The sequence below is a fragment of the Ascaphus truei genome, chromosome 14 (genome assembly GCF_040206685.1).
Source record: "Ascaphus truei isolate aAscTru1 chromosome 14, aAscTru1.hap1, whole genome shotgun sequence".
NCBI classification, from domain to species: domain Eukaryota; kingdom Metazoa; phylum Chordata; class Amphibia; order Anura; family Ascaphidae; genus Ascaphus; species Ascaphus truei.
Window position 1 is genome coordinate 1,758,102 of NC_134496.1, and position 15,124 is coordinate 1,773,225.

Consider the following 15,124-nt stretch of genomic DNA (forward strand, 5'->3'; position numbering starts at 1 on the left):
TGGAGACTGTGATGGCAGATACAATAGATTTGTTCAAAAAAAGTTGGACATCTTTTTAGGAAAGAAAGGAGTCAGGAAGCAATTTATTTTCCCCCTAATGAAAATATCATTGGAGGATATGACACTGGGTTTTTTTGGTCTGCCTTTCTCTATCAATAAGGAAGTATAGATATAGGATAAAGTATCTGTTATCTAAATTTAGCATAGGTTGAACTTGATGGGACGTATGTATTTTTTCTCATCCTCATCTACTATGTAACGTGTGTATTATATAATATACATATGCCACATAGAATATACACGCACACATATAATATGCACAAACTCACATCTACTATATATTTCTGAAAGTGTCCTATGTGTCCGGGTCTGTATGTGTCTCCCTGTGTCCCTCCTCTGTGTCCCTAGCGGCAATCTCATTGGCTCTCTTGGCCCGCCCCCGCACACCTCTCATTGGCCCGGACACACACATACACTCACACAGAGATACACACAGGCAGGACACTGAGACACACACAAAGACACACACACACTGAGACACACAGATACACACACACGCACACACAACACACTGAGATACACAGACAGGACACACATATACAGACAGGACACACACACACGGACGGAGACACACACAAAGATACACACACACACACACACACACACACACACACACACACACACTGAGATACACAGACAGGACACAGACAGACAGGACACACACACACAGGCAGGACACTGAGACACACACAAAGATACACACACACTGAGATACACACACACACACTGAGATACACACACACACACACACACCCCCCCATCACGTGCGCCGCCCTGCACCGGCTCCAGACGGAGGGGAAGCGCGGCCCTCCTACCCCAGCCGCTCCCTTACCTACCCGGCGCTACCTCCCCCTCAGGTAAGTCACAGCACTGCCAGTAACTCTCTCTATTTCAGGCGCGGAGCCTCGCGCCTCAGGCCCACACAGGCCCCACACAGGGCGCTTCCTGCCGCCGCCTGAACACGCCTCACTCAGCCCGGGGCGGCACATCGGGGGAAAGCGGGCCGCCGGGGGTAGGGGGGGGGGAGCGCGAGTCACGAGGAACGGGGGAGGGGGGGGCGAGTCACGGGGAACGGGGGGGGGGCGAGTCACGGGGAACGAGGGGGGGGGGGGGGGGCGAGCCGCGAGTCACGGGGAACGGGGGCACGAGTCACGGGGGGGGGGGGCGAGTCACGGGGAACGGGGGGGGGGGGGGGGGGGCGAGTCACGGGGAACGAGGGGAGCGACCACCCCGCCGAACCAGCGGGGGGAACGGACGCCCGGAAGGGGGGGGGACATGCACATACATAAATTATGACAATACATATGCCCACTGCTCTCCACCCCCTCCCCCCACTCCCCCTCTCCTCCTCCCCCCCTCTCCCCCCCTCCTCCGCCTCCCCCCCCTCCCCTTTCCCCCCCTCCCCCCCCTCCCCTTTCCCCCCCTCCCCCCCTCCCCCTTTCCCCCCCCTCCCCCCCTCCCCCTTTCCTCCCCCCCCCTCCCCCACTCCCCTTTCCTCCCCCCCCTTCCCCACTCCCCTTTCCCCCCCCCCCTTTCCTCCCCCCCCCTTCCCCACTCCCCTTTCCCCCCCCTACTCCCCTTTCCCCCCCCCACTCCCCTTTCCCCCCCTCCCCCACTCCCCTTCCCCACTCCACTTTCCCCCCCCTTCCCCACTCCTCTTCCCCCCCCCCTTCCCCACTCTTCTTTCTCCCCCCCCACTCCCCTTTCTCCCCCCCACTCCCCTTTCTCCCCCTCCCCACTCCCCCTTTCTCCCCCCCCCCTTTCTCCCCCCCCCCTTTCTCCCCCCCCCCCACTCCCCTTTCTCCCCCCCCCCCCACTCCCCTTTCTCCCCCCCCCCCACTCCCCTTTCTCCCCCCCCCACTCCCCTTTCTCCCCCCCCCACTCCCCTTTCTCCCACTCCCCTTTCTCCCACTCCCCTTTCTCCCCCCCCCCACTCCCCTTTCTCCCACTCCCCTTTCTCCCCCCCCCCACTCCCCTTTCTCCCACTCCCCTTTCTCCCCCCCCCACTCCCCTTTCTCCCCCCCCCACTCCCCTTTCTCCCCCCCCGCCCGCTCCCCTTTCCTCCCCCCCTCCGCTCCCCTTTCCTCCCCCCTCCGCTCCCCTTTCCTCCCCCCCTCCGCTCCCCTTTCCTCCCCCCCCTCCGCTCCCCTTTCCCTCCCCTTTCCCTCCCCCCCTCCGCTCCCCTTTCCCTCCCCCTCCTCCCCCCTTTCCCTCCCCCCCTCCCTCCCCACCCCCTTCCTCCCTCCCCACCCCCCTTCCTCCCTCCCCACCCCCCTTCCTCCCTCCCCACCCCCCTTCCTCCCTCCCACCCCCCTTCCCCCCCCTCCCACCCTCCCCCCCCTCCCTCCCCCCTCCCTCCCTCCCCCCTCCCACCCCCTTCCCCCCCCCCTCCCATCCCTTCCCCCCCCTCCCACCCCCTTCCCACCCTCCCCCCTCCTCCACCCCCTTGCCACCACCCTTCGCCTTCCTGCCCGCCTTCCCGCCTACCCACCCCTGCTTTCCCGCCTCTTCTTTCGCGCCCACCCGCCTCTGCCTTTCACCCACCCTTACTCCGCCCGCCTCTGCCTTTCACCCGCCGCCTCACAGCCGCTGCATTCACTCAACAGACACCCGCCACACTCGACACCTACCTGCCGCCACACACACCTGCTGCCTCCCGCCCCTACGCACCGACATCACTGACCCACCGCCTCACACCCTAGCAGGACCCCCACTCACAGAGAGCACTCACAACCCACGCGACACCTGCCGCCTCACACCCTAGCAGGACCCCCACTCACAGACCGCACTCACAACCCACGCGCCACCCGCCGCCTCACACCCTAGCAGGACCCCCACTCACAGACAGCACTCACAACCCACGCGCCACCTGCCGCCTCACACCCTAGCAGGACACACGCCTCACATTTTTACATCTGTTATGTCACCAAAATATACATTGTACTGTGGTGTGTTTACAACAAACCATTTTTAAACAACATCGTATTACATTTTATTCCATCTTTCTTTTCAACATTATTATCCAACCTTTACAACAAATACTCACCTATTGTTCCACGATTTATAAATAATACTACCTATTACGCATTTACATCCCGGGCAACGCCGGGTCTCTCAGCTAGTATATAATATATATGCATACGCACACAAAAATAATATACACGCACACATATAATATATACGGGAGCGCTTATCCACACACACACATGTAATATATATATATATATATATATATATATATATATATATATACGAACACGCCACATATAATATGCACACATAAAAATTGTTAGCCGTTGTTTAATTGAGCTGCTTTGTTTCAGTGAGCCTCCTTTTCATTTAACTCGACGAGGTTGGGGAGAATTTCCTGTAAGGGTCCAGATTCATTTTGAGGACAGCCAGAACAAGAGGATCGATATAATACACAGCTTAAAGGTACTTGTATACAGCTGTCCTGTGTTTTCATGTGGAAATATCGGAAGCGTTGGATCTGCCTCTCGTTACATTCATTCTTGTGTTCAGTTGCAGGTTTCATACCGCCCAATAATGTCAGTATCTTTACATAACATCTTTCTAAGCACTTCTATTACATTATAGAAGTATTCATCCACTATCCTTCTTTTTTTTTTTTTTTTTTTTTTTTTTAATTGCCCTGATCCTACGACTTTGGAATCAAACCTCTGTTTATTAAATAAGTTTTGCAATAATAGGAATAATAATTATAAACTGGAAAGAGATATGAGGTAACTACTATCCCTAGCTCTTGTAGACAGTACAGTGGCAATTGGTCTATAAGCAAATATACGGTAACAACTACAGATTATTATATCTTGATCACTCACTCAGCTTAATATACGTGGGCCCATGAGGCAACCACTATAAGTGAGGCTGAATAATATAGCCTTAATACTGAATATACAACGTTTTCACACTAACTGCGGGTCTGAATGTTGCATTTCTGCAGCGTTTACATTTCCTATGAAACAGGAGCTGTACTCTTGTTGTGCAGTGATTTTTTTCCCCTGTAGCCCCTTTACCACACTTGAACCTGTCATAGGACCTTCACTATCACTTTGTAAGGATTTGTAAATATATATGCACGTTTTTAGAATGCTTGGCATTCAAAGCAAGTTAACCCCAACAGTACACTAACTCAGCATTTTGAAATACAACTTGGCTCTATTTCGAGTCTAACTTAAAGTATATTAAAGCATGCAATAAATGACACATAAGTAGGGAATTATCCCAGACCCAGAAATTAAAATTGTCTTAAAGCGCTCTCAGTTTATAGGTTTTAATCACTATTTCTTTTGTTTCTATATAATTAATTAACATTTATTATAATTTTGATTAGTGGAGATGGAATCCCATCTCTTTCCAGTTTTATCATTATTCCTGTTATTTCAGAGATTGAGTGCATTTTCTCTATGGGATTACTTTTGCTTGTTTCTGTTCATATACTTTATCTCTATCTGCACCCCTCCGAGACACATAGTATTACACAGGCTGAGCAGAGGCCTATGCTCTCTATGTTCATTATTAAATACGTGTGACAAGAAAAATAGTAGTCTTCAGCATACGTAAAGAATCAATCAGGTCCACTCCACTGGAGTCCACAAGGAATATACAAACACGCTAAATAAGCTAAAAAATGTACTTTTTTTGTCTCTCGCCATTGGGTTTCTATTAATGTGCCCTCTCCCCCCTCTCTTCCACGCCGGCTCCCCCTCTCCCCCCCTCTCTCTTCCATGCCCCCTCCCCTGCTCCCTCTCTTCCCCTGGCCCTCTGCCCCCTCCCCCCCTCCCTTCTTGTTTATTGTTTTTAATTGATCTGAGGTCATCGCTGCTGAGCCACCGCTCTATTTTCGCTTCCGGTACTCACCTGGTTTCCGAGATACTTCCCTTTCTATTTTCTGGTGTTTTTGCTCCAATTTGGGAAATCAAACTGGCAGCCATATCTGCTTTTGTACACAGGCTATAATAGGAATCTGCAATATCCCCGGGAGTGGTGGGTAGGGGACGACCTAGGGGGTTCATCTTTGAATAGCCAGGAAAAAACCCCAGCAAGTAAAAGTAGCCTGTGTCCAGTTCTAGTTCTATAAGAAATATATAATAAGTAAAATCCAATATGGGGAGGGGATTGCTGTTTTAATGGCAGCTCCTATATATGTCAGGAAGGGATCACACTTTAAATCCTTTGGGAGTTAAACGCACTGCAAAGCATTGGGGTTCTGGCTTCTCTGACTTTATAAAGGGGTTCAGACCTAGTGATAAAGCCACGTTACGGTCCCACTTTTCTTCCCATCATCTGATTGATGCCTCCACAAATCGGTAATTCTTGATCACTCCTCTTTTTATTCTGCATATGGTTTTCTTGCATAAAACAAACATGTGGCATCAAGTTGTCCATACTAATTTATATTCTATTCCTGGTCACAGCTGGACAGAACTTACACCGGTTTGCAGAATCTGGGTGCAGAAACGGTAGGATTTGCAATGCTCTTTTTGTGTTTTAGGATTTATTTAATTAATTTTGTTTTATACGGCTTTGTTGTAAAGATGTTCTGTTTGTTAATACTTAAACATTAATACGACTATATTTACGATATGGAGCATTGTATGTTCCGAACCGGTTGTATTTGCTAGAAGAAACAACGGAGGTTACGTTTTAGGTGTTGTAGCACCCAGCCCAAATTATCATCAACATTAATTAAGAGTTGAGATACAGTATGGCCAACCCGCTTCCATGTCACGGAACTGGAATCGAGATCTGGTTTTCCATGTCACCATTAATGATCCAGGATTAATATGAAAACCAGGACTGGACCAAAATCTTATATGTAATGGTGACTGTACTGGAGAGAACCTACACTTTTGCTTGGGTATGTAAGCTTGCTGTCGCCTTGACGTATTGGGAATGGAGCTTCAGCCCAGAATTCTTACTGCAGAATGATTCGTCTGGTAGTTTAAGAAGTAATAGAGAGCCCGACGATGGGTCTGGAGAAGTTCTGATTACTGATGTCCGCAATCGGTGGCATCAGTGAAAGGGAATGTGTTCCAAATACCGGTGGTTTGCTCTGCCTTTGACGTTACTGTCTCGCTGGTGGTAGTTACTTTGTCTTACAAATAGATCATTTTAGACATGGCCAGTGCAGTCCTACACAGAGGGCCTTCCCGATTTGTAACCCCTTGCACATTGAGCAGCTTAAAAACGTGCATATATAAAAAAAAATATATATATATATATATATATATATATATATATATATATATAAAATCTTTAAGGCTATAACCTCACGAGTGTGAGAGACACATGCTGTATGTGGTTGTCCAGGCCTCTGATAGTGAAGGGGTTTCCTTGACCTTTCTTTATCTGCAGGTCGTGGAAGTTGAGCTTCACAGGCACTCCTTTGGTGAGGACTTTCTCTACTCTCAGTCTTCTAACGAATCTACGCAGTCCGATATTTCAACACCTTTGCTGGCGCTTGTTAAATCTGCCTCTCCGCACAAAGTGGGGCATGAACCGTTGGATAAAGGTAAAGAAGAGTTTTTCATAATGTTTTTGTTTTTATAGCTGTGCTTTTTAGCTCTCTGCGGGGGGGGGGGGGGGGTTGGGAGGGACTACATCGAAACGGAGTTAGACTGCAGATAAGGAACCCTTGTCCCACCTAGGTTGTTCATATTTAGGATTGCCTTTTGTCTATCCCAAGCATTTTGAAATTCCTTTACTGTGTTGGCCTATTGGAAGGATACATCACTACTGTAATGTCCTACTCACGGGTGGTCCTGCTTCATCACTCCCCATTCAAGCAATTCTGAATGCTGGGGCTAGGATAATCTCTCAAATTCACTTGAAATGCCCCATTCCTAAATCCAGCATCTCCTTAATTCTGCTTTTACTGTCTTTCAGACATTACACACACACCAGCCGTTATTCGAACACTTCACACATTGTTTACCTCGGAATACCCATGTCATGGCGCGGGATTTCTTCCAACAGTACCGCCCCTTCCCGCCTTAAGAGGCGAGTGCAGAAAATGGCATTTTAGTGTTAAACACTGAAATTGACACAGTAGCACAGTACTGTACACATTACAATACATTAATTTCTGCCACGGATACGAAACCGAATTAATGAAATTCAAACAAAGCAACCGCGATAAACACGTGTGCCTGGGGTGATTGGCCGCGTTAATGCCGCGTGGAGTACAGCAGCGCACACGAAAACGGCGCCATGATTTGTTCGAATAACAGCCGCTGCATCTGTATCTCAACTGTAATCTCTTGCCATACTCCTCTATACGCACCCTGCTCTGCACAATCGTGCCCCTCTGCAATGCTGTACTTGCCAGACGCCAGCTCTGTAATGTATCTTAAAAACTCAACTAAAAACCCACTTATTGTAGAGGCTTTCATGAGAACTTCCTCTTATGTTAACCACCCTCTATATATAGGTATCTATAATCTGTTACCTGAATTGTGAGACATTGTCTAGCCTCCCTAAACTGCCTGGCTGTGGGATAATACATGACGATTTGATCAACTTTAGTCAATGCCTTCCTAATTTTTTTCTTATGTTCTCCAATGTGAACTGGATGCATTGGATCACATTAGCAAAAACGTGGGGAGTTGTCGGCCTTCTTGATCACACCTTAATTTGAATCATAAGTTTTGTGTGTGTGTGTGTGTGTGTGTGTGTGTGTATACAGTATCTACATCTCGCTGGTGTAAGAGTGTTAACTTACCTGACCAAAAGTTCAGGGCTGAACCCGGAAACGTTGGGTACTCTGACTATTCACCAATAAAATACAAGATGCGTAAATAGTTTTAAAGCCTGATATGTTGTTAAATTTGTCTAAGAGATCAAAAAGGTTGGGTAGCGAGATCAGGGGTTTTGAGAGGGTCAAAATTACATCATCCGCATATAACGCTACTTTGTGAGTTTGTGACAAAATTTGGATGCCGGTGATGTCCTTGTTTCTTCTAATTTGTGTCGCTAGTGGTTCAATGCATAGGGCGAACAACAGGGGCGAGAGCGGGCAACCCTGTCTTGTACCACTTTTGATGTTGAACAGCTCAGAGGAGAAGCCCTGATGTAGGACCTTCGCTGTCGGCTTTGTATATAACGCTTTGATTGCCCTTAAGATCTTTTCTCCGAGACCAAAAGCTCCAAGCGTGGCCCCTAGATATGTCCAGTCTATTCTGTCGAAGGCCTTTTCCGCATCTAAGCTTAACACTATCCCCGGGATCTTGTTGGCATTGATAAAATCAATTATGTCTATGACCCTTCTGGTGTTGTCGGCCGCTTGTCTATCTCTAATAAAACCAACTTGATCCTTGTGAATCAGCCTTGGCAGAACAGCACTCAGTCTATTGGCCAATAATTTTGCGTAAATTTTGACGTCCAAATTTATTAGGGATATCGGCCTGTAACTCTGACAATTTGAGGGGTCTTTATCTTTTTTATGGATTAAAGAGATTGACGCCTGGAGCATCTGGCTCGAGAATGACAACATATTAGGCTTTAAAATTAATCAATCTAAGTCAGAAGCTCTTAGCCTGAATATTCCTAAAGAGTCAGAGAAATTAATAGAGCTCAACTTCAATTTTAATTGGCAACCTAAAGCTATAAGGTACCTCGGAATAAACATCACAAAAGATTTCAAATCTCTATACCAGGCAAATTATCCCAGACTCTTACGATCCCTGAGAACAGACCTTGAGAAATGGTCCTCATACGGAATCTCATGGATCGGGAGAATCTATAGTATCAAAATGAATCTCCTGCCCCGGTTACTATATCTGTTTCAGACTCTCCCGATACCCGTGGTAATATCAGATATAAGGGCTATGCAATCACAGATCTTCAAATTTATTTGGAAAAATAAGAAACCACGGATTAAAGCAAAGATTTTGCAAAGACCTAAGGAGAATGGTGGCTTGGCGGTGCCCTGCTTGATGGCTTACTATGAGGCAGCCCAGCTGTGCCAAATCGTACAATGGCACTCAGACCCAAATTCGAGAAGATGGGTGGCAATGGAAAGCGAGATGTGTGCTCCCCTAGAGCTGCACAACTTAATCTGGTATCCTAAATCTGGTCTAGCCACGTTGCGTAAACCATTTTCCTCTATGTTGAACTCATTAGCGGTGTGGGAGGCCTCTAAATTTAGATGCTCATTGACCTCAAGAAATTCATTGATGGCCCCATTATATGGCAATCCAGATTTTGCTCCAGGGCTGGACAGCAAAAGTTTTAGAATATGGAATAGTCAGGGGATCACGAGGCTGAAAGACCTGGAGGGCAGAAACACTATTCAAACATTTGAACTAATTAAGTCAGACAAGGACATCCCTAACACAGAATTTTTTAGGTACCTCCAGGTCCGAGCATTTTATACAAAACACACAATTAGACCACCACTAACACATTTTGAAAAGCTCTGTGCCCGAGGCTCGGACACAAAGGGACTCATATCTAGGTTATACAAAGATGTGGTAGGTTCAGGTAGGGACGACGGACAAAAACTTAGCTTCATGACCCAATGGGAATCGGATCTTGAGGAAACATTAGAGGATGATGACTGGACGGAGATCTTTAACGTGGCGGGCAGAAGCTCAGTCTGTACCACATTAAAGGAGAACTCATATAAGGTGTTAATGAGATGGTACCTCACGCCGGCCAAATTAGCTAAATTTATCCCAGGATACTCCCCGCTCTGCCCTAGGCAGTGCGGGGAAAGAGGAGATCTGTTACACATGCTGTGGTCCTGCCCTCGCATAGCCCCTCTATGGGAACAAATCAGAGATTGGCTACAGAGGATTTTGGGCCTCGAAATTAAACTAGATCCGTGGCTGTTCCTGCTTAACAGACCAACAAAGGACGTATCCAGAGCAAATAACAAGTTGATAGCTCATTTTGCTACAGCGATGAGGTGCGAGACCGCAGCGTTGTGGAAACAGAACGTGATCCCTTCTATTGAAAAAATTCACAATCGAATTTGGTTTATATGCCAGATGGAAAAGTTAACGAGTTTGGTTAACGACATTGGCCCAAATTTCCAAAAGGTATGGCTGCCTTGGCTAGCGCAGTCAGATATTCAAGGGGTGAACCTTGCTACCATATGGCATTGATAGATGTAGGTGAGTTCTCCTCTGATGAGACGGAGTCGTCCCTGACTAGGACTAAGAGGACTGTGACGGGCTGTCAGAGAGATAGCGGGAGCCATTCCCATTAACATTACACACAATAGACACCCGGTAATCGGGTGAACGAAACCAGGTCAAGACGCTATGGACATTACGCCCCCTCTCCCCCCCCTCCCCCTAGGGGTTGTTTTCCCCTTTGTCTTTGTCAGTATGTCTACCCATGTTCTTCCTTAGAGCAGTAGGACACAAGGTGCTGCGTCACCAACAGCAGACAAAATGTTTGGACCACAATGTGTAATAACCGATGCTTTACCTTGTAAAACAAAATCAATAAAAACAAAGTTAAAAAAAAAAAAAAAGATGCGGTAATAGAGCACTTTGAAGTTTGTTCGACTATCGGCCGGGCGATTCGTGGCCGGCTAAGCGCGCGCTCGCCTGGGGGCACAGCCACGACGTCACGGAGCTGGTTCGCTCTCATTCGGTGAACCGCTCATGTGACGTGCTTGCGAGCAGCAAATTCAAATTTGCTTGCTCGGTAAGCAGCTAAGCGCTGCGCAGGTGCGCCCGCTCACACCACCCTGGACGAAGCCTAAAGGGACTTGAACATGTTTTTCTATTTGCGGTATATCGAGGTAACACATTTCTGGTGTGCTATAAATCCTATTCTGGTGTGTTCTTAAAATACATGAATCCAGAAATCATTTTAAAGGACGCGCATAAGAGAAATATATTTTGACGTTTTTAGTATTTCAAAAGATAAAAGAAGATTATTGGGCATAACTTGGATGTCAAAGGAGAAAGAGCTATTTAAAAAAAAAATAAGCCCAGGGTATCGCCATTGGTTTAAGGCTTTAAAACTTCATAATTGATTTAAAAACACAAACCACCGTAGCTGTTTATAAAGGGTGTTGACACACTTGTTAATGTTTTCAATAACACTTATAATAATTACACGCACACACCACGTGCATGGCACCTCGTGTTCTGACCCTTTGGTTGTCGTGCTTTTAACAGATTTTTTTCATGCAAGTCTCAATGACCTTTTGCCTATTTTCCTTTGACTAAAATTAAATACTGAAGTGAAAATAAAATCATGGAATAATATTATAATATGGCCACAGAGAGCTGGGGACAGCCAGTGAAGGACAGGGTTCTGACTGACCTTGTGTGAGAGAGACTGCTTGTCCTTTCCATTTGGAGCCAACCTGCAGTAGCAGAGATCTCAGATCTGCTCGCTGAATTTTAAGTTGTTTATTCCCTGTACTACAAAAATCTTTATCGGGAAATCTCAGGACAAGACTGGTGTTTTTTTAATGTCTTTGTAGTCTGTTTGGAGAGTGCATGATTGTGCAGAGCAGGGTGCGTGTGGGGAGTATAGCAAGAGAGAGGCAGAGGTATGCAACTGCCTGCCTGACCACTTGTTGCCAGGGTGGGCCGGCACTACTGCCTAGTTTGCAACACTGAGCTGAAAGTCGTCCAGTCAGTCCAGTCAGTCCAGTCAGTCCAGTCAGTCCAGTCAGTCAGTCTACTGTGGCAGATATTACAAGTGGCCTACTCCAGAAAGCTGCTCTCCTGGATAAACATAAGGTCTATATTAGAAGCATAGGGGGTATGTTTTCTAACCCCCCTATTATCCATTGAAGCACCCTCAATAGACTTTACTACTATTGCCTTGATTTTTAAATTGCCACCAACCGGAGCAATTATCAAACAAGTCTAATTGAAGAGGTTTTACCTCTTGAGAGCATTAAACTGCATGACACATTTTGGGTTACACTACTGCCACTAGACACATCTAAATATAATAACTGACTGCGGAGAGTAGAAAGCCACTAGTGATGTAACTGAAGTGGTGAGTCCACTTATTCAAAGTTATCATTTAACTTTGCTGCAGATCTTGCTACCACCCCCCTCCATACTAAGAGGGGTTAATGAGCTATATATTAGAGCAATAATCTGACTTTTTGAACCTATTGCTCTTTACCATTACAGCGACAGTGTTTGCTTATGATAGGTATTCTGAACTCTGACTAATATCAGTTGTTCATAAACACTGAGGAATACCCTCTTATGTAAAGTGTCTCTAATGTACTGATACACCCATAACTAGGCAACATGTTAAGCCTTTTTATTTGTCATTATATATACCTTATTTTAACTTGGATTACATGAAATATTATTTTTAACTTAATTCATATACTCCTCCCCTGGTATCAGAGCTTCTCAAGCTGGGGTCTTTTTCTTTTGGTATATTGTTAGTTACATATCCCAGCCACAGCGCCTCATTACTTCATCCCATTCGGATCCAGCTGAGCAGGGGAAGCACCCTCCCCCTCTCTCTTTCCCACTAGGTATATTTACAATTTAATGCCGTTGCTTTGTTTCAGTATTTTTTATGTTGTGTATTAGGAAAATAGTTTAATAGGAAATGTAAAAAGAGAATGAAGTTCTTCTTTTAAACCCATTGCAAATCAGAAACTAAATTTATGGCTGTATTTACCAAGTGATCTTATTCTTTTAAGGCCTTGGACATGGTCAAAAAGACCGTGCTGAGCTGCGCCAAGGGGAAACATTATCCCTATCAGCGCGCGGCTTTACACGGCGGAGGCGTGTGGAATTGCAGCCGACAGAGAAAATGAAGTTTTCCGGCTGAGGGAAGCGCAGGGCCGGTCACGTGACTGCCAAAAGCCAATGGCAGTCCGTGACGTCGGCACCGTGACGTGGTGCGCTAGCCCCGCATCCCAACCGGCACACGAGCGCTCGCTGACGCTCATGCAGGGACACAAAAAAGCTCCTGCTTGAGCAGGAGAGCATGAGCGTCAGCGCTCTTCCCTTCACCATATCCGAGGCCTTAGACACCTGGTGCCTGAATGAGGTTATGAAGATGCACCACTTAATAAATGTCTCTCTACCTCATGTTGGAAAATAAGTGCACTCCATTTTCTAAGTGAGGTGCAATAAAGTGAATATTATAAGTAAAACTACTGAAAGTCCACTGGTGGAAATGACAACCGTGTGTTAAGTGAATAATGATTAATAACAGGACACAAAGAACTTTCCTTGTGATTGGGGGTATGCTGCTGATCAATTAGATGGCTCGGAAATCACAATCCAAGAATAAGGGGGAAAAAAAGAAAAGCGCAAAACCCTCATAGTATAGAAAATATTTTGTGTTCTTAAAAGGGGTGGAATGGGGGGGAGGGAATACACGTACAAAAAAGAAAGCAATTAAATGCATTTAGATAAAAAAAAACAAAAAAAAACCCCAACAAGCCTGGATATCAGAATCGGTCCTCGCTCCAATGTCCAACCTCGTGACGATGACGGTGTGAGTCAGGCAGACGTGAAATCACCGCTGGTGTCACTCGGCTCGGTGCAGAAAGTCCCAGTGTCAGTGGAGAAGACTCTCGCAGCAATCATAAGCCGAAAGCTAATACATTTGTACTGCAATTTTGCGACATTGTTCCTTGTGGACCGCTCTTTCCTCCTGTTGGGGGTGACGTCCTACGCGAGCGCTTTGGTGCTTCACTGGCACGCCCTTCACACAGGTGACTACCTGACCGTGCTTACCTGCTGGGGTCGGTTAAGTGGCTTAGACACTCCTGCTATTCTGACTGTTGTTAATCTGTGCCGGAGCCGCTACCCGTTCAGATGGCTGCTCGTCCACTACGGTGATTATCTCCCCACCTGGTGTCCTTGCCAAAGTTTGGCTTTACTATTGCCGCGAGAGCCGGCTCCACTGAAAGCGGGACTTTCTGCGCCTGACAGAGGGTCACACCAGCGGTGACTTAAGTCTGCCTGTCTCCCACCATCACCCTCCCGAGGTTGGATATTGGAGCGGGGACCGATTCTGATATCCAGGCTTATTGTTTTTATACTTAAATGCTTTTAACTGCATAATACACCATCTTACCCTTTTTGATACCACTAAATATTTTCAATACTATACTATGAGGGTTTTGCGCTTTTCTTAACCTTGCATACCTCCTTCCTTCTACCTTCTGAGAGATAAGAGATGCACTCGTAAAAGGGGTTACAATTCTACATTCTATGGTGAGTAAAAAGGGACAAATACCTCCACCGTACTGAGTACAACAAATACAAATACCTCCACCGTACTGAGTACAACAAATACAAATACCTCCACCGTACTGAGTACAACAAATACAAATACCTCCACCGTACTGAGTACAACAAATACAAATACCTCCACCGTACTGAGTACAACAAATACAAATACCTCCACCGTACTGAGTACAACAAATACCTCCACCGTACTGAGTACAACAAATACCTCCACCGTACTGAGTACAACAAATACAAATACCTCCACCGTACTGAGTACAACAAATACCTCCACCGTACTGAGTACAACAAATACCTCCACCGTACTGAGTACAACAAATACCTCCACCGTACTGAGTACAGCAAATACCTCCACCGTACTGAGTACAACAAATACAAATACCTCCACCGTACTGAGTACAACAAATACCTCCACCGTACTGAGTACAACAAATACCTCCACCGTACTGAGTACAACAAATACCTCCACCGTACTGAGTACAACAAATACCTCCACCGTACTGAGTACAACAAATACCTCCACCGTACTGAGTACAACAAATACCTCCACCGTACTGAGTACAACAAATACCTCCACCGTACTGAGTACAACAAATACAAATACCTCCACCGTACTGAGTACAACAAATACAAATACCTCCACCGTACTGAGTACAACAAATACAAATACCTCCACCGTACTGAGTACCACAAATACAAATACCTCCACCGTACCGAGTACAACAAATACAAATACCTCCACCGTACCGAGTACAGCAAATACAAATACCTCCACCGTACCGAGTACAGCAAATACAAATACCTCCACCGTACCGAGTACAACAAATACAAAT

General features: G+C 46.4%; 1 protein-coding gene across 5 annotated transcripts in view; it reads left to right on the forward strand.

Moving 5' to 3' along the window:
- Positions 1-15,124, forward strand: part of YEATS2 (YEATS domain containing 2) — a 157,848-nt gene that overhangs the window by 30,661 nt on the left and 112,063 nt on the right. For 4 of the 5 annotated variants that reach the window (XM_075569488.1, XM_075569490.1, XM_075569489.1 and 1 more), the window contains exons 8-10: positions 3,384-3,495; positions 5,499-5,543; positions 6,439-6,595. In XM_075569488.1, coding sequence (XP_075425603.1) covers positions 3,384-3,495; positions 5,499-5,543; positions 6,439-6,595 — 314 coding nt within the window. The remainder of the gene's footprint in view (positions 1-3,383; positions 3,496-5,498; positions 5,544-6,438; positions 6,596-15,124) is intronic. The other variant, XM_075569491.1, reaches the window with a different exon arrangement.